At 42.0% G+C, this 20,435-nt stretch overlaps 1 protein-coding gene across 4 annotated transcripts; it reads right to left on the bottom strand.

The window, feature by feature from the left end:
* Positions 1-270: 270 nt before the first annotated feature.
* ppp6r2a (protein phosphatase 6, regulatory subunit 2a) lies at positions 271-20,411 on the bottom strand. 4 transcript variants are annotated; one of them, XM_075471936.1, is made up of 24 exons: positions 20,304-20,411; positions 16,358-16,527; positions 15,477-15,731; positions 12,949-13,135; positions 12,665-12,802; positions 12,489-12,554; positions 12,248-12,360; positions 11,948-12,061; positions 11,517-11,643; positions 11,145-11,297; positions 10,318-10,542; positions 10,109-10,173; positions 8,909-9,024; positions 8,723-8,808; positions 7,856-7,936; positions 7,644-7,741; positions 7,468-7,525; positions 7,022-7,149; positions 6,776-6,900; positions 6,514-6,658; positions 6,290-6,372; positions 4,751-4,937; positions 2,385-2,489; positions 271-1,536 (listed from the first exon to the last, which is right to left on the bottom strand). In XM_075471936.1, exons 3-24 carry the CDS (start codon positions 15,701-15,703, stop codon positions 1,488-1,490), a joined length of 2,676 nt encoding a protein of 891 aa, XP_075328051.1. In that variant the 5' UTR covers positions 15,704-15,731; positions 16,358-16,527; positions 20,304-20,411; the 3' UTR covers positions 271-1,487. The 4 variants fall into 4 exon arrangements, with proteins under 4 accessions (XP_075328051.1, XP_075328050.1, XP_075328052.1 ...); XM_075471935.1 differs by lacking the exon at positions 20,304-20,411 and adding an exon at positions 19,219-19,632; XM_075471937.1 differs by lacking the exon at positions 20,304-20,411 and adding an exon at positions 19,219-19,632 and having other exon boundaries at positions 4,751-4,934.
* Positions 20,412-20,435: the final 24 nt, after the last annotated feature.

The raw sequence follows: 20,435 nt of genomic DNA, 5'->3' as shown, positions 1-20,435 counted from the left end.
ATATGATTTGAAATAAGTACACCAAAGAGGCCTGGAGCTCTCCAGAACCCAGACCTCCCAACACTCCTGCTTCCCAATCCTGCTGGTTAGAAAAAGAAAACCTTAAAAAAGAAAAAGAGAACAAAAAAAAAGGGAGGGAGGGTGGGGGGGTCAAATAAAAACAACAACATCATCATACAGCGTCACTCTTACCAGATACCGCTCATGCCCTGTGAGTAAGTGCTTGATGGAGAGAGGAGGAGAAAAAAAAAAAGGAACAGACAACAATGGTAATCTCAAAATTGCTTGTAAAATTACTTTTAAATGGAGATAATATTTGTATATAGGTAGATAATGTTTGGTTGATTTCAGGGGATAGCAGTAAGAACTTAAAAGGTCATTACAATCAGAAGGTCTTAGCTCACTAGCTAGGTCAACAGAGAACCGGTTATACATGCACTAAAAAGGAAGAACATTTTTTTTTTTTTAAAGGTAAAAATCAGAAAAGTCGGCTTGTAATTATTTCCAAATTTGTTTGCCCATAAACTTTCTCCAAGGCTGGACTGATTTCTTTTGAAAAAGCAACAAACGAGGGAAAAAAAAAAAAATAACCCCAAAAAGTTCATTTTTTTAAATAAAAATGGCATTGACATTATTGCACATGAGCAAAAGACAGTAATACTATTAGAGCTCTGGTTCATCGACCTGTCCCCTCCCTCATCCACAACAGACCCTCGTAGAGCACTGAAAACATTCAGACCTGGTGATGTACGGCAACAAGGTATGTTTTTATCAACAGCAACAAAGAAAGAAAAAGAAAGAAAGAAAGAAAGAAAAAAGGAGAGAGGGAGGGAGGGAGGGAAAAAACAGGGTCAAAGTCCTGATCTGGGTGAGAGAGGACAGATAAAACAGCCAGCAGAGATGAACACTTACATTGTGCTATAATGTACAGTAAATGGCTGCATAAGTGCTTTTTCTTAAGCTTGAAGAGAGAAAAAAAGTTTCCAAAAAAAAACAAAAACAGGTATTTATTGTTGAGGCATTGTTAAAAGTTAGCCTGTGCTATCCATTCAGGGGTGACCATGTAAAATCCCTATCAATGGGGAGGAGGAGAAAAATCTTTCAGGACATTAAAAAAACAAAAACGACAAAGACGACGTTACCCCCGATTCTGTCATTTCAAAGACCGCTGCTACATTAAAACCGCACGTAATTATGTGCAACATCGGGCGAAAAAAAAACAAAAAACAAAAACAACTCCTTTCTGTCTGTTGTTTTTTTCCTTTGCTTTTCTTTCTTTTTTTTGTTTTCCTCTTTAAAAGTTCTGCCACCTTATTATTGGGGTTGATTGGCAGTGTCCGGGTCCAATAACGTGGCAGAGTGATTCGGTTAAAAACACCATAGTTGCAGTGAGGTCGTTGGAGGGGAGGGGCGGGGGGAGTCGCTCTTGGAGGAGGCCCGGCGGCCTGCGGCGCCGTCACTGGCGGGTTTTCTGCGTCCGCTCGTCCTCACACCGGCCCGTTGACTGACACCTCCTGAGCCGGTGGCGTCTCCTCTCTGTGAGGCAGAGAAACACTCAGATGCAAAACAGAGCCCGAGGAGATCTTGGTCCTATCGCACTAACTGCTCCTTTTTCAGGTCTATGAACACGAGTTATGGGCTGTGTTCGAAACCGCATACTTCTCCTACTACTCCCACTACTCATACTAACTTTTTGAGTTAGTAAGCGAGACGTTCCCGGATGCATACTAGATTCGCCGAAATGTTGGGCATGCATCATGAGGTTACTACTCATACTCAAACTACCCAAGATGCAACGTAACGTGACGTCGCCGATCGTCATTTCCTGTCAAAATGGCAGTTTCAAGCTAGCTACAACGAGGGTAGGTTCACTTCCTGTTTTCAAAACAAAAGCACCAGTTGTATCGTATTCGGCGAATCTAGTATGCATCCGGGAACTTCTCGCTTACTCAAACTCGCATACTAACTCAAAAAGTTAGCATGAGTAGTGGGAGTAGTAGGAGAAGTATGCGGTTTTGAACACAGCCATAATGACATCTGACAGTGTTGAAGATCAGATCTATTCATGGGAACATGAAGGTAGAATGAAAAATTCGCCGTCACCAGAGGAAAGCCCACACCGATGGGCCCATTTTTTTGTTCCGACTGGGAGACTTCCTCTGGCTCGGGAGGTAACCACAACACACCGCTGCGGCGTTTCACTTCTTTTCTCTGTTCCTTACTTAAAATGTCAACTTCTTTAATCCACCAACAAATGTTCGAGCTCAACTGCACCCAATGTTTGGGAACTTAAAATCTAAATAATGCGTTCAAATGCTCAGCATAAATGTATAAATCAGTTCTATACCAGCACTTTAATGCAGTTTGGACCCGTGGACACTTACTTCTTATCAGTCTGTGTGTTTGCAGGCGAGTCCTCAGCAGGCTGCTCTGAAGCTGTCGGAGGATCCGACAGAGAAAGTTTCTCCAGAGACACGGGACACTCCTCACTGCAGGGAACAGCCAAACGGCACAGCTTGCGGTTAGTGAGCTCATCGATACACGGTGAAACGAAACACCGAGCACCGGACAAAATGGCTGCGTTGGTGCAATTTGACCAAAAAACAAGACTGCGCAACAAGATGGCCGCTCCGATGGCCTCGCCTTTTATGGGCCTGTAAATGTGCAGTTTGGGGTGAAGATTACGCTTTACCTCATCGTTTCTTATCAACTACACAAAACGCATAGTGTTCAATTGTCAGTTCCATGAAAAAGGTGGCTCTGCCACCTCAAAAGACGAATAAATTTAATCCGGGAGGGAAAAAGACGGCGAAATGGCGCGTTCTCCACTGAACTATGTGGGACTGCGGTATCCATAGTACTACAGGTGCCACTTCTCATGTGAAAAGTGGGTCAGATGATTGTGAAAACACAGTAAAAGTTATTTTATCTTTATTTCTGTAGATAAACACACACACAATAAGCTATTTTACTTCTACTGAGCAGAGATGGGGACTCAAGTCACTGTGACTTGGACTCAAGTCAACTCGAGTTGCTGTTTTGATGACTTGTGACTTGACAAAAAAAATAAAAGACTTGAGACTCGACTCGGACTTGGAAGTTAAAGACTCGGCACTTGACTTGAGACACGATTACTTGAATGACTTGAGCGTTAAGCATCTAGCATAACTTCGAACTTTGTTCATCATTTTAAGATCCATTCTGACCAGTAAGAGCTTGTCAAATTAGCTAATATTATCCTGTTAGCCTAGTCGGTAGTTAGCTAACGTTAGCTTGATTTGATACGGGGTGGACAAGTTGGACACATTGGCCAATGATGTTTACTGACAGTTACTTATATCTTTGTGTTTTCACTTTATTAAGATCAGATTCTGAAGGTAAAATTGCAATAATAAGGTGACTTGACTTGCCCAAAAAAAAAATTACTTGAGACTTGCACATGTGTGACTTGGTCCCATCTCTGCTACTGAGTAATCAAACTCTCTTTCTGTATTACTTGCAGTAGCGTAACAGACGCTAATCGTCTCTGTCACTTAACTAGATTCCAGTTGTTCCTTCTGAATTCGTGAATCTCAAGCCCCTTTCACACTGCCAAATAACCCGCGTTTAATTCGCGAATTTAGCGTGTCCGCTGTTGTGTTCACACTGCCGACCCGGGCTGCCGCGTCAACTCGACTCGCCTTTCGACCCGCGTCGGACCCTAGTCTTTTTGCCGAGCCGAGTTTGATGTGAACACAATCGACGCGGGTCGGACGTGGGCGTGACGTGAGGAGTTTAAAAGACAGAATGGACAACTGATTCAGAACAACAGCGACAGGTGAGGACACGTTTTACTCTGTTTTAGCCTACATCAAGTTGGAGATATTTTTTAATATGACCGACTGGTGAGACAAGGAGGTCCGCGAGCTCCTCAGCCCCCGAGCAGAGGACGTTATTTTCCGCCACATGTCGGGGACGGTGAAAGATGGACCTCTGCCCTCTGCTGGAAGGGCTGGCGAGAAAGATGGGAGAGCTCGGTTTCCCACGCAGCAAGACGCACCGTAAAGTAACATCTCCATGAACTGCATTGCAAAAATGAGTTCTCAAGGTGTCCCGCCATCGTTTGTTTGAAAAATTTAATGCAGACAGGTGTATTTAACCCTACCTCCGACTCATGGCTTGTGCCTACGTCATTGTACACGCCCAGCATTGTATGTGTTTGGTGTGACGCTCTGCCACTAGGCAACGCCCCCTGAACTCGGCTTCAGGCGACACGGGTCACCAACACGCCAAGCGTTCACATTGCTCGACGCGGGTCGAAGGTGCAATTTGGACCCGCTAAGGTAGCGGGTCGCAGTGTGAAAGGGGCTTCAGTTTAAGCAGAAGTTTCTTCAGAGTAACAGAGATGTGTTTTCCTTAGAAAAGCAAAACTGAATGCATCCAGTAATTTCAAATCCCACTCCAGACTGTAATTACATCAATGTGGTAGGTAATTATGTTTCAAATATAGATGTTTATATATACGTGCACACACAGAAACACACACACCCGCTTTCTCTATATGGCTGCAGAGTGGACAGGTCAACAAAGGGAACTACCATTCCAGCTTCTAGTTTTCTGCTTTTTAAGCTCCTCGCTGCAGTTAATCGCAGCTCAGTGGCGTACCTGATCTCCTGTTGACTGCTTGTGCAGACCCGAGACAGAACGACTACGGGCAACTACGCCGTCTGTGCAGACAAAGCGTCGGGCCTTTCGGCTAAAAGATGCCAACCTTTTGAGGTCAGCTGTCTTGTTGCTGGGGGCCGTTTCCGAGGCGATCGCTGCAGCCGGAGGAGCCCCGGCGTTTTTGTCGGCGTCCTCGTTGTCGGACTCCCCGGAGGAGCCGCTGTCTGAGGCCACAAGGGGAACCTTCCTCCCTTCTCCCGCTGGCGAAGCACCGGCGGAGGCACTAACATCTGCTGATACACACAGACAGGACAAAAAAAAAAATAAGCATACAATAACTGTATACTAGGGGTGGGCGAAAAAAAAAAAATCGATTTGTGTATATATCGCGATTTTTTTTATGGGATGATTTTAAAAATCGATTTATCTCCCCTGAATCGATTATATTACGTCGTATCCGTGTCCAGAAAAACTTCATCAATTCATCACATTAAGTTATGTTAAAACTAGCCCACATTTGTGCTGTGTGGACATTTCCATTCATTTTGTAACTGTAAACTTTAAAAAAATGCCTCTTTTTGTCTCAGTTGAAATAAATGTCAGCTGCTGGACTGACTGACACAGACTGATGTGCATTGTTTATGGGAATGACATTCATTTTAGAAGTGTATGATTCAACTTTTTTAAGGAGGAAGAAAATTGCAATTACTGATTATATCGAATCGCAATACTTGGAGAATCGCAATTATCAAGAATCGTGATACAATCGAATCGTGACCAAAGCATATCGTCCCACCCCTACTGTATACTTGTTTGAGATAGACGACTATGCGTGTAGCTCATGGTATAATAGTTTGACAGTGAATTTGAAACACAGGCTACAGACATCACAAAATAAACTAATTAGACTGGTTTTGGATCTCCCCATGAGAACCCACCTTGAGTCCTCCCATTTTGATAAGGTGGGATGGCTGAAGGTGGAGGATAGAGTGGCTTTGATTCAGTTGTGCATGGTTCACAGGATTGTGTATGGGAAGGTTCCAAAGTATTTTAAAAACTATTTTAGTAAAGTAAATGAAGTTCATCATTACTCCACTAGGGGGAGCACAACAGATCTAGTCCCTCCCATAGTTAAGACAAACATGGGCAAAGAGTGTTTTTCTTATGTTGGTTCTGTACTGTGGAATAGGTTACCTGGCCCACTCAAAGAAATAAGTAGTTTAGACTGTTTCAAGCGAAACTTGAAAAAATGGTTTCAACAACGATACTAGACAGGTGTATTCAGAACCATTTCAATGTATTTCTTTTTCTATATGTTTTTGAATGTATGTATGTATGCATGTATGTATGTATGTATGCATGTATGTATGTATGTAAGAATGCTGCCATACTTGCCCTTGTTTTCCTACCATCCAGGGACCACAATGGAAATAAGCCTTAGGGCTTTTTTGTGTTATCCCTGACTATTTATTTATTTTAATGTATGGTTCAGTTGCTGTACCATGATTTTACAAAAAATAGTCAAATAAATTCATTCATTCATTCATAGTTTTGCCATCCTCTTTAAAAAAAAATCTATTACAAACCCCAGTCAAGATGGTGGAGCTCAGTTTAAAGTTAGGTGAAAATGGATGTGAACACTCACCGCTGTTGTCGTGGTTTTGTTTGGCTTGTTTATCTCCATCAGCGCCGTCTACAGGAGAGCTGCACCTGGGATCGGTCTCTGTACTGTAGGAAACAGAAGGAAAATACAGTTGGCAGCCGTCACTTGTGTCACTTTCACGGCATTTAGTCCCTGATGTGGAAGTTTAAACCATTCAGGCCTCATTCAGGAGCAGTACAAAACTGATTACACGGTTCGTTTCTTACCCGGTAAAAGGCTGGAACTCTGTGAAGTTGGCCCAGCCCGTCTGCTGTGGGTCTGTTCCACTCCCACCTGAGCTCTCCCACCCTGCTGGGGTTTGGGATGCAACGGTCCCTCCTGAGTCCCTGAAATTCGCTGTCCAGCCAGGACCTAGAGACAAAAACAGAAAAAAAAATAGTAGAAAAAAAAAAGGACAAAACCTCATCACGGAGATAAGCTTACGCCCATTTGCTGCGTTTCAAAGGAAGCTGCTGTCCAAAGTTTTACCTGCATCTGACGTGTTCTGCTCGGAATCTTCGTCCTCGTCAGATTCAGACCCACGATCCCTCTCCCGGCCTCCATTTTCCATGCTGTTTCTGGAGCTTCCCTCTGAGGTTTGAGAGACCCCAAACCTTAAAAAAAAAAAAAAAAAGAGTACCAATTAAAAACAAGTGGGGACAAAAAAAAAAAAGGATTAAAGAACAATATATGTGGAATATAAAGAAGGGGGAAAAAAATATATATCAAGTTCACCTTGTTCTGGATTTAGCTTGTGTTGCATAGTTGATCTCCTTCTCCTCCCAAATGTCCTCCTCCTCTTCAGGATCATCAAACTGGTGTATCCTCTCTTTACAGCACGCTTCAAACGCAGCCGAATTGGCCTGCGGAAAACAAACCAATCAAGCCGGATAAACGGACGTGTCGGCAGCATGACACAAAATAAGGCTTGGCAGCACCCTAAATATCACATCTGCATGTAAAGCAAAAGAATTTTCATAGAATTCTCAGAATTGACGAGAACACTTTTGCAGCAAACAGCTGCAAGTGATTCAGCAAATTCAGCAACAGTGCGACAATGCTCGAAACTTCTGCAAACAGCAGCAACGTTATCGGCGCTGCGTCAACACTGGCAACGGCGAAAGAAAATGCTTAAGGTGAGAAATCCAAGTAAAAGTAGCTTAAAAAGATAGAACACTTACACTATTATCATCAGCATCGAGATTGAAGTTTATTTCGGCAATTCTGTCAAATGTGGCACTAAGGAAAGAAAAGCCCACAAGGCAGAGGATTAAAATCAGTTCGGAATCTCTCGACTGTTTTAGAGACAATTTGCAAAATGCAGCCGTTACGACTTGAAAAACCATTGTCAGCTTACTTGATGTTTTCATCGTGCTCGCTGAACTCCTCGTCGTTGAACCCGAACAGATCCACGAAGTTGGCAGTCATCTGTTGGATCTGATAGTCTGAGAACGCCTGGGAAGACCAAACAGAAGGGGACAATCGTTAGGGGCACCGCCGTCTAAACTCTTAAACTCTCCTCCGTTTGTTTTTCCGGGGTGGGGGGGGGGGGGGGGGGGTCATTTTTACCTGTTGAAGAGACATATCGTTGGGGAAGGGGCTCTCCATGTCGTCATCCTCGCTGGATGAGTGCATGTTGTGGGTGCTTACCTGCAGAACACAGTGCAGAGAAGTGCTCGCTTTATTAACGATCCCCGGTGACTTTAAAAGGCATGTTTGGCCATCAAATTGAACACACATAAAAGGAAAGATGGTGCGGCAAAAGGAAAAGAAAACAAACGGGTACTTTGAAACAATGGGAAACTGATCCTGGACTTAAGACTGCAATCGTTATCTTCCAACTCTGTCCCCTGTTCTTTATCCTAATTCCGTTTCTTATTAGATATGCAGAAAGTACAAAAAAAAAAAAAAAAAAAAGATCATTTAGACCGTCCTCTCACACTACATCTACACTTTAATTTAAACGGTGTTCCTAAATTTGGTGCGTGTCCTTCTGAGCACGGTGATAACTAACATACCCGCGCCTCAGGCTTAGAGGGTTCTCTGCTGTGTAAATTCCCACCTGGGATTTGCAATCACGCAGTTAAACAAAAACAAACCAGCAGACTACAAATCCTGTCCGTCCTCACTGACATCTGCAAAAAAAAAAAAAAAAAAAAAAAAAAAAAAAAAATGTTTTCGGGGGCCTCTAATGTTGCTTACAAATTTAAGACACACGTGGCTTCCGTTTCTTGGATTTTCAGATTTATTAAATGGGTATTTGGACACTCCAACTGCCCTGACACTGTACTGGCCTGCATGATCCTGTCCTGCTGCTACCTCAACTACTGTGGACCACGGAGGGCTTAGAGGAGAAAAGAGGATGGAATGAGCGGAAGTTTAAAGGCTTGCATTTCATTCATGGGAAATAGTAAGTTCAGCAGATAAAAGTTTCACCAGCTCAACTGTGTTCCTCCTGTTAGTTTCTCTCAAGGTCTCGTCCACAAAGCTCTCCCAGCGACCTCTGCAGTCCTCCGGCAGCTCTGCCATAGATGAACCCAAACAGGGATGTTAATCTTAAATGACTTTTTAAGTTCAAATGGAAACTGATGTGGCATCACAGATACTGTAGGGCATTGTTACCTTTGATGAGGTTTGTGATCTGGGACTGTACTGGTCCTTTCTCCAGGTTATGGACCACCATGTTGGCAATTCTGGTCAGATGACCCATGTTGCCTCTCCTGGTGCCACCATCAGCCCTGAAATCCGCAGTTACACACTTAGACAGCCCTTACCGTCCTCACAAATCTGTATTGTGCTAATGTTGCGTAATCTCATCAGTATAAAGAATCAAACTTACAATTTTCACATATGATTCATTACAAATACATTAAAAGGGATAGTTCGCCTCTTTTGAAGGTAGTCCGGCTAGTTTGCTAGGGTCCCGAAAATAAAGCGTTTTGCTTCTCAAAACAATATCGTTCAAAAGAGTAATACATTTGCATCACAAAATCGTCCCTCCAGAAAAAGTCAGACCTCACAATCGCTTGGTGCTATTTTCTCTCCCTTCCTATCACTACGGGCTGTGTAAACCGTGCAGACCGAGCAGCAAACATCGTAACAGGCGCGGCTGGCGGCAGCACGCAGTGATACGAAGGGAGAGAAAATAGCGCCAAGCGATTGTGAGGTCTGACTTTTTCTGGATGGACGATTTTGTGATGCAAATGTATTACTCTTTTGAACGCATATTGTTTTGAGAAGCAAAACGCTTTATTTTTGCGACCCTAGCCAAACAGGGAGTCCAGACTCCAGAGTCCAGACTAAACATGGAGAAGCAGCATTTAGCTGTTATGCTGCCAACAAGTGGAACAAACTGCCAGTGGAGGTTAAACTTTCACCAAATGGAGAAATTTTTAAATCCAGGTTAAAAACATTTCTCTTCTCATGTGTCTATGCATGAAATCTGCAGAGTATCTTTTTAACTTATCTGGACTGTTGCTTGTTTTTAAATTCATTTAAATTATTTTATTTGTTTCTCTTTATATTCTTCTATGTATTTTTAATGCTTCTTCCACTCCCTGCTGCAATGCTTTTATTTTATGTGAAGCACTTTGAATTGTTTTGTACATGAAATGTGCTATACAAATAAATTTGATTTGAACTAGCCGGACTACCTTCATCAACACCAAAACGAGGCTGGAACTCGGCTCACAGGACGCAGCGGGGAGTAAGAAAATGTTCATAAATGATATTGCTAATATGGGATGTCATACAATTTCATGTCAAAAGAGGCGAACTATCCCTTTAAGCACAAACTAAACCATCACATGAAAAGGTCCTCACTGTATTTTATCATTCTCTTCCCAGGCGTCAAGGATCCTCTGAACCAGCCGACACTTCTGGAAGAGCTGAGGGGTTCAACACAAACACAAAATGACTGTGTCGAAAGAGACCATGCAAAAAAAAAAAAATGTAAATTCTCTCCCTTTTTTTCCCTCCTTTTCTTTAAAGTTTTGACAATTTTGAGATATGAAGCTACTTAAGCCACTCACATGTGCCACGAGGGCATCGTGAATAGAGGTCTGTGGGTCACTGGCTCTGCCTGTTTCCACTTCCTCCCCCTGCACCTCCGAGTTGGACGCTTCGGGCTTCCCGTCTTGGTTCTGGAGGCCTGGGCTGGGCCGCTCCTCTGAGGAGGGATGGTTCAGGATAGCTGCCACACACAGCTCCATTTGGAAGTGCAAAAAATTATTCCAGGAGTATTTAAAGAACAGATCCTGCACAAGAAAAAAGAGAGATGCGAGTCAAAGTCAGTAACATGCTGCAAAAGGGTGCGTGCATGTCAAGATGTTGCATGGTATTTTCTTACAAGTATATGTAAAGTAAACACAGAGCAGCAAATGCAGATTTAAAAGTAAGAAAATAACTGCTGGAAGAAAAACAACAAAACTTTGCACACAGAATGCTGGAAGACCATTTTTGCCACTTTAAATGCACTTTCTATGCCCCTCCAATACAACTATTTGAAAAAAAAACAAAAAAAAAAAACACTGAGGTTAATGTCAGAGCCAGAGAGGACCTGTGCAGTGTAGCCACATTGTTCAACTCGCACAACAGCGGAGCCTCTAATTCCCTGTGCACTGAAATGCAGAACCTGCTCCACAGAAGCCAAACCCACTGCCCTTTGGTCAGATGGTGTAATAAAGGCTTCGGTGCCTTCCTGCCTCATGACCAGCCTTGTGCAAATTTTGCACAACATATTCAATACAAGCAGAATCAAATGAAACTCAGGAACATTGTGTGACACTGTGTGACACAATGACCAGAAAGGAAAGGAAGGGAAGCGATGAAGCTGCGCGTCGAGTCAAGTTTAGCCTACCAGTAGTAGGTCCATGGTGGAAAGATTACAGAGCTCCTGGCAGATACTGGGAGCACTGGTCTGCAGCAGGGCGGCCACCAGCCGGGCCACATGAAGGCGGGCGTTTCCCAGTGGCTGCTCTAGAACGCCAACGGTCGTCAATATTGCACTTTTCTGTGGAGGAGACAGATTTGTATGGTCAAAAACGGTTGTTTTTGACCATACAACGCAACATCTTGCGTTCCAATGACACAACACCGATAACAGATAGACAATAGCAGCGGAAAACAATGGGAAGTCGGGGTGGAGGAGTGCGGTAACAAAGTAATGGGTTACTTCGGTATTTTTCAAACTGCTTTAAAGTACGCCTATGAGCTTTGTCGAGGGTATTACCTTGGGGGGATCCAGAAGAAGCTGCTGGAAGTCCTTTAAATGGGGCTCAATGGCATTTAAAATACTGCTGTTGACAGTGTAAGACCTTTCATAACCCTGAGAATACAGATCCATCAACCCTTCCAACCTGGCAGACACAAGCAAATGAATACAACCATTCAGCCATGACATTCTCCATGATGAAAACTCAAGTTACTGTGATGGTATGCATTACAAATAAAACAGGTTCCTCTAGTTTCTTGATGGCTTAATAAAGGCAAATAAAACCCATTTACAACATGATTTTTTCTTTAGTTTTTCTACACCAGAAACATAGAACCAGGTACCAAAATTCATTTTACTTACATAGTTTTTAAACTTGAAAAATGCACAGTTTTTTTTTTGTTTGTTTTTTTAAAGAGAAGAAAAAGAAAGAAGAAAAAAAAACTCACCCAGACCTTCTGGTCTCCAATAAGGTAAGTAGCACTTGAGTTCCGTTTACGACAGAGGCCTCACTCCTCTCCCCCTCGAACATGTTTTTGAGAAGCCCCGCTACACTCTCCTGCCTGAAAAACACAGGTACGGGTAAAAGGTAAAACTCAAACATGCTCAACAACAACAAAAAAAATGTTCTGGCAACAAATACAGTTCCCTACATAAAATAATAGGATTTTAAAACGTTTCCACTGTAGTATTTGCGCCTCTAGAATTCCTGTTCTTGACCTAGTGCGGAAAAATCACTGGAAACTTACGACTCCAACACGGCCAATAGTGGGTCAGACTCCACATTTTCCTGCATTTGATTGGCCTGGTCTCGACTAAGGCGGATGATGTCACAAAGCGTTTGGGACGCGTTTGATTGTCTCTGAAAGAGAAAAAAGAAAAATGAAATCAGGGAGACCTCGATTAGCATTGTTTCAGTTAAAGTATAGCTTAGTTGAGACAAGAAAAAGAGCATCGCACGAACTCCCAGCCAGCTTCGCACTCACTCACCTCTTCATCTTTGCCAGTATGGATGAGCTCTGTGAGTCTCTGTACTAACCGTTCCTCATTCAGCCACTGCAGTGAAAAACAAAACGAAAGATGAAATAATAAGGTATTTCATTTTGAAGTGCTTTTTAATGGCTAGTGTTTACGCAGACAAGGGGAACACATATTTAGATGCTTACATGCAGGACCTCCTGCCTCAAAGAGGCAGGTTCCACACAACTGATGAGGCGAAGCAGCAGGTCCATCATGGCAGAGGCGTCAATGTGTTTGAGCACCAGACTGATAAAGCCTTCTTTTTTCTTTAGAAAGGTAATCACCTGGAGAGAAAAAAAAAGACACAGCATCTAATGTTTTGTAACTGTAAAACTCAACAGATAAAGATAGATCTGAATTTGTTCATTTGCACAAATGGGTTCATTTACCGAGGAGATGTTGTTTTTTTTTTGTTTTTTTTTTGCTTTACCTGTTCGGTTTTCCTGGCAATGAGATTGCCAATGGTTTTGCTGAAGAAGCTGGCCAGTAGAGGGTTGAGTGGCGGGTCCTGCTCCAGGAAGTGGTAGAGCATCTCCAGGAGAGACTCGTCGGCGCCGAGCTTGTCATTTATGATGGACACATCTGAGGTCAGGAGCTCACAAGCGATATTAGGAAACCTTACAAGAAGAAGAGGATGAGGATGAGAAGAAGTCTTTGTGTAACTCACAGATTTAGGGAAACGGGCAAATTAAAAATAAAAAGTAGGGCAAACTAATATTTTGGTAATCAACTATTGCCATCTGCAGCCACGAGAGGACACTCTAGGCTCGTGACAACTATATGCTAACAAAGAAAGCTAATCGCGGGCTGAAAGCAAGATGGCCAGAGCTGGAGGAACGAGTCCACAGGTGGGTGCTTGAGCAACGTACTGCTGGGAGAGGCTTGTCAACTGTGCAGTTACGTCTCCACGCCCTGTTACTTGCCAAGGAGATGAATATAAATGTCTTTGCATCGGGCTTTCTTGGTGTTAATGCTTCATGCAACGCAACCGCCTCCCTATCAGAGCACGCACAACGATGTGTCAGAAACTGCCGGCAGACTTCCAAGCCAAGGTCGACAGTTTCCGTGAGTTCATAGAAAAGCAGGTAAGTGTCACCGGATCATATTATCGACATGGACATGGGCTGTTCTTGGTCTTGGATTTTGTGAATTAAATGTCTAAATAAGTGCGACTTATAGTCCGACTCGACTTATATATGTTTGTTTGTTTTTTCCTCTTTGTGACGCATTTTTTTGACTGATGCGACTTATACTCCGGAGTGATTTATATTTCGGAGAATACGGTACTTATTTTCATAATACTGATAACAGTACTATAAAACACGGGGTGTTTGCTTTCTACCCATTGTCAACCAGTGTCCACAGTTGACACCTGTTTGCTATTCTCCTCCGGTCTCTGCTTTCTACTACTGTTTCACTGCGACTCAGTTCATAACAAAACCTTAGATACACCTTTACTTTTGTTTTCTGTTATCAGCCAGGGCGCTGAGCCAGAACTGGAGGCTGAAACAAAAAACAGTTAAAGGAGAAGTTTGGGTTTCTGGACCTTATTTCTGGCATTAAATACGTTCATCTAATCATCGATAACAGTTTGGTAAAGGTCGGCGTCCTTTGGACGCTATTTAAATCCGCGTATATTCATATAAAGGGGCATCAGCCGATGCCCCTTTATATGAATATACGCCTAAATAGCATCCGACTTTCACCAAACTGTTATCGATGATTAGATGAACGTATTTTATGCTAGAAATAAGGTCCAGATTTTAAAAAACAAACTTCTCCTTTCAGACCACACCTTAACCGGCAGTCACTGAAAAAAAATTCTTTAAAAATCCCCTCTGGCAGCCTCTGTGTTCACATTAACGGCTTCCACGCTGAAGGTGCTCTGATGGGCACAGATAGAGAAAAGGAAAATACTGTGCTTGCAGTAAGTAGTGGGACAATTCTAGCTACATCTCATTAAATGTAGCCACTATTTGTCCAACACAACAAACCTAAGTTGCTTTTCTTTTGGGACAGAAATGGAAAAGTAGCTGCACTAGCCAGTCCAAGCCTCAATTAAGTTCAGAATCAGTTTTATTGCCAAATAAGTTTACACATACAAGGGGTTTGTTGTGGTCTGCTGGTGCTTTGTTTTCTTTACTAGCGTCCATCTCAACAAGCATGCAGTTTGCTACGGTTTGTCTGTATACGTTTAAAGGTTAACGCGAAACGTTACCTCGCGTTTGGCCCACTCTGTGGACTGCGTGTGTAAAACGGGTGCTTTCTGCTGAGATGTTTTATTGACTGTGTGCTGCTTTGGTAATCTAATGTGGTTTTTACAATGAAAGCAGTAAAGTTTTTATGTGTTGATTTCTCTAGTTTCGAGCAGAACTCATCGGTGGGAAATAAGCCACCAAAGAAGTGCACAGGGGGACCTTTTTTGTAATCAAGTTACTCATGTCACGCGAGTCATGCCAACGAGAGTACAAAAGTTTTTAAGTGTACCAAATTAAACTTGTCACCGTGACCACAAAAGCAAAAACCAGATAGATATTGAAAAAGCTATGAAAGAGTGATACTTTTAGCATTAAATCCCATTTAATTATATAAGCTGCAACATTATTGCAGAAACAAAGTATCAGTATTGTTAGTAAGAAATATCAGTATCAGCTGTTGCAAGAAACTGAACCAGCAACTCTTTAAAAAATATAACGCTTTGATGTCTACAAGTAATCAGCATTTTTACTGTTAATGAACTTGTTTGTTTACATTTAAATCATTTTCTACTTTTGCTTTTTTCTACGTGCATTATTTTTGGATGTGAAGCATGTTCCAGCAACCAAAATAGCATTATTGTACTTAATAAAATGTTAATCTTTCTAAACTTAATATTGTAGCTGTTTATAAACGTGATATTCTGTTTCTAACCACACAATTATTTACTATAAAGATCTGAGTGTCAGCATCAGGCCTCACTTGAAGCGACTCCTCTCCTCCAGGTCAGCAGGCGGCTCTGTGGTTATGAGGCTGACCAGCTCTTGCATACAGTGGTCCTGGGAGAGAAAGAGCAGCAGCCGCCGGTTTTGGGCCTTGCACTCCTGCAGGACGTCATCCTCCTCCATCAGCTCCCGCAGCGTCACGTCCTCCCTGTCCAGCAGCTGGTCGATGTGGGAGGTGGTGTGCAGGTCGAACTTCCAAAACATGGTGGCCGCTGGGATGGGGGACACAGCCCTGAGCCGTGGGACAAGTGTGCGGAGGGAGGGACAACAAAAAAAAGAAAAGGAAAACGGAGATGGATGAAATAGCCCAGCAGTGGCAAAACAATGGGAAAGAGTGGAAGTGTAGGTGGGAAGGAAGCAGGGGAGAGAAACTGACGTAAACAAACAAAAAGTGTGAAAGCTAAAGGATTAACAGCGCACTACTTCTCATATCATCATACAGACTTCACTACATTTTTCATAAGATGCTGCCCAAGAAGCAACAACACATGCACCACGGAGAAGATCATGCATTTGAAGCCGTGAAAAGAGAGCCAATGGTCTGGGCACATTTGCAGATTAAGGCCAACAAAGGTAAACCGAACTGTAAGCATTAACATAACAGAGAGCCTAACTTAGACGAGGCTGAAACTGGGTGTTGTGAAGTAATGTGGAGCCAATGTCCGTCACGCAGTAATTGTAAGTAAGCAAGTGGTCCTCTATAGAAAATAAAACGGACATTTAATGGAATTAGGAGAACTGTAGGAGTACCGGAGGAATTACTTTCTTCAAAATAAGGATAACAGCTGGATCATATTCTGTAAAATTACAAAAAAAAAAAAAAAAACGGAAATGCCATTGTTAAGTGCTCACACATACCAGTGGATGAAATGTGGATATCTTTAATCAGACCTCCCCCACGGGCAGGCAGGCATTTGTGTTTGTGCAGACAACAGAGAGTGTGGCGAGGCCTGGCATTTATCAGCATGGGTCTCCTCTTAAAACGCAGGCCTCTTTAGGAGATGAGACGCTGAGGGGCTCACCATAACCTGCACAAAATGAAAGGTTTGCTGTTAATTGGCAAGATTTCTATGAGCACATAATTCAGACAGAACTTCACACCTGCACAAACTCAATACAAATACTGCCAATAATAATTAAGGCGCTTCTAAAAGAAGCCCCTGAGTGATGGGCAGCCGACGTTTTGCACCTCTATGAAGTTGTCTAATTTTCATCATGAGTAAGCTCAAAGTTGGCCATATGAAAATATTCATTAGCCTTAATCGGCCAGAATCATAAATATAACTTTATAATGCATCAGTGTTAAGGCTGGAAAATGTCCCAAGAAACATTTCAATCGTTTGAGACATTAAAGGTCAGGCAGGTTTACAGCACATATTGATCACTCTGTATTTGAACAACTGCCGAACAAGATTTGGTCACCTTCTCCTTCTCTGGTTTCAGCAACACAACAGAGGCTTTCACATGCCCACTTTAAGATAATAATGAATGGAAAATTAATCTAAAATCATGGAAAACAGCTTTGATGCTTTGTGACAAAGCAATTTCATCTGGTTAGTTTTTCCACGTGCAATTACTGTGGCAGTTAATCTAAACGGCCTAAAACACGAGCAGGGAGGAAACCATTGTATCAGCCGACTTTGTCAAAGCTAACATGTCTCTCTAAGCAACATACTAACAACTGTTGATCAACCGATGATCATGAAAGTAAAACCGAAGGAGGAAATCAAAGTGCTTCCTCCTTTTTTTTTTTTTTTCCCTTTTTTCCCCTCACGAGGACCGTTCCTCGCACATGCAGCAGCAGGGGCAGCAGCGTCCATCTGGCATACATTTACAGAGTACACAAGTGCAATAATAACCCGTGGAGCACTCCCTGTGGACACCGAGCAGGAAAGCAAATGCTTGACTTTACATCCAAAATAGAACCCACCAGAGGCAACCTCAACAAAAACAGTCTACTGGCACATATCACAGACGATGAAAAGAGGAACAATAGTGCACAAAGGGCACACATGAGGATGTTGCGAGCCGAAGCGGGCTGCAATTAAGCAAGCTAAAAAGTAAACGAGTAAAATGAAGCGAATTACAACTACATGTCTTTTTTTTAATAAATCTTTTTTATTGAAAAATCGAAGATGCAAACAGTAAATCTTCAGAATGTTTACAAAAGATTTTTCACTTTTTCTATTTTTATACACACTCAAAACCACCCCCCTCCCAGCCCTCCCCCCACCCAGACTGGACCCAAAAATATTGATAATTCAAGTTTAGACCTTAGTTTTGTGTTTGGTAGACGTAGGTAGATGACAAAATAAAAAAAAGTAAAACAGTGACACCTACGCCTACATGTCTACGGGAAGCCTCCTCGACTTGTTGAATGTACTGTAATTGCAACAGATAGAAATCGAATAGGTATCATTTTGCGCTGCATACCTCGTGACAGGCCCTACTAAAATGATCTGCAACAGTGCACTTCAGAAGACAAACAAAGGCTAGTTTTACCCATCCCTCTGTTGCCTACTTGCACTAAGATAATCAGAGGTTGTAAAATGGGTGGTCTAGATCTGTAACTAATGTTTGATACACAGTATGTTGTTGTAAAAAACGATATTCAAAAAGGTCTTGCAGAGAACAATGGTCAGTGATTTCACTTTGCTTTGGAACACCTAAATAGAAAGCTAAATGGTTACTTTTCTTTTAAGCCCACAGTAAAGATTGCCTTCTTTTCAAGACACTCCTTCACCTGAAGGCAGAATGTTTCAAACTGTTTTTCTTTTTTACATGTGACAGCTAAAGATAGAGGTTGTACTTTGGATTGAAGAATTAGCCTACAGGGGGGGGGGAAATGTGTATATCTGCATCCACACTTCATGACGTTCATTGTAACTATTGCGGGTCTCTTTCTTCAGTTCCAACAATGAGAGATACGCGGGTGTGCAGTTAAATAAATGTAAACTGACCTTCCATAGCCTTGGCATGAAATGCACATCAACTGACTTGCTCTAGGAGCTCGGATTTCTGTTTACTTCAACTCAACTAGGGAACCACTTGCAGATAAGGCCAGGAAAAGCATAGTACACGACGATCGGAACAATATTAAAAAACACAACCCACTTTCACATTCAACTATAAATTAGTCACAACCCGGACTGTGTGCTTGATTCCTGCATATCAGCAAAGACTGCGTTGCTGCTGGCCTCAGCCAACTCCAAACGTCTACAGCGAACACCACTGAACGTTTCCTTATTTGTTGAAAAACAGTAAAGATAATTTGAAAAACTATGCAGGATTATATGGCTCATGTAAGAGGGGGAAATGGATTACGGCTATTTCGATGGCACCGACTCTTAATTGTTATGTTACCGACTCTTAAGAGCGATTATGTTACGTTACATAGCGCTATGTATTCTTAACAGGTAAACAAAATTCATAAAGCAAACCCAACCAACTGACGAACATTATTTTTTGATAGACGTCGACAGCAGCTTTTTAGGCATTAAGTTGAGAAGTTAGCAAACAACTAAGCTAACGACAACTTTAGTTCCTCCTTTCCGCTGATTAGCATGTAAGCTAATTAGCCACGGACAGTTAACGTGTGTTGATCGGAGTTAGCGAACTTAAATAGCTGTCCAACTTAGGTTCAACTTTGTCGATGCAGTAACTGAGTTAACATTAGATAGTTTCTGCAGCTCATGGCGGTCTATCTGATAAAAACTTACCTTTGGTTCAAAGTCCGCCGCTATTCCTTCCCTTTCTGCTAGATTTTTTGTAGAGTTTTGTCGTCAAGCAGTCAGCTATTAAGTCACTAGCTACCGAGCTAACTACAAGCTAGCTGTGTTGGCTAACATAGCCCGTGAGCGAATAGTGATTTGTTTTGAAGAAGGGGTCAGTCTGCGACAGGCTACTGCTAGCTAGCTCAACTTGGCTAACGTTAGTCAAATGTGGCTTTGGGGACAATCAGATTAACTCTTCCCCCGCATTACTTGCTACTTTGCATTAATAGAGTTACTCGTTACTACAAATATAGAGGGTACGATTCGTACTCACGCACAAAGTAATTCAAACACGGGTTCAAGTTTAGCATGCAAAGCAGGAAAAACTCAGTCATAATTTTCGAATCAAAATGGCGACCTGGTTACAAGAGCGCGCAAGAGACGTACACGGGGACGTGCATGGACTTCAGACACTAGTGCTCTAAGCTTTGCAAAATATTTTAGATTACAGAATTGGGCTACAGTGCTGTTTCCAAATATTCGATTAAGCTAAAGGTCGAATTGTATGAGGCTTAACATGCATTTTTATTTATTTTAAAACCTCAGTTTTAGTTTAATTTATTCGACAGTTAAAGGTATCGACGTATCTCACTGGGTTTTTATTTCACCATCTGAGACATAAAATCAATTAAGTTGTTTTGCATACTACTCAGTATTTGATGGAGAGGACATTTATTAAATAGGACCTAAAATTTTAAGTGTACATAAGCGCACGGTGTTTCGATCGGGCCAACAATTCTGACAAAAAAAACAGTTTAGATAATAGAATTTAATAAGATTTAATTTATTAAAGCAAGTGAGGGCTGTACCTATGTGAATTTCATAGGCAGCAAATAGAAATACAAGTGTTCATTTTTCCCCATCACTCATCTCTCTTGAACTAATACGTGTGACAAAATGTCACCTGAGTTACAAGATTTTTTAATAATTAAAATCTATGAAATTTGTTTCGACATAAGTGTTTCAAAGCATAAAAAAAGACAGAAATTCAATGCAATGGAAATGATGAAATTGAATTATTTAGTACTCACTGCGAAGTGCCAGATCATATTTAGGCTTTTAATTTTGTTCCCTTTTAGTTCTACTAAGCCATAGAAACTTAATCATTATATTTTCTTGACTTTTTCCGCTTGTACTCCTTTTTCACCCAACCATCTTACTTT

Source organism: Odontesthes bonariensis, chromosome 8 (genome assembly GCF_027942865.1).
Source record: "Odontesthes bonariensis isolate fOdoBon6 chromosome 8, fOdoBon6.hap1, whole genome shotgun sequence".
NCBI classification, from domain to species: domain Eukaryota; kingdom Metazoa; phylum Chordata; class Actinopteri; order Atheriniformes; family Atherinopsidae; genus Odontesthes; species Odontesthes bonariensis.
Note: the sequence above shows the minus strand (reverse complement) of the source record. Positions and strands in the feature narration are given on the sequence as shown.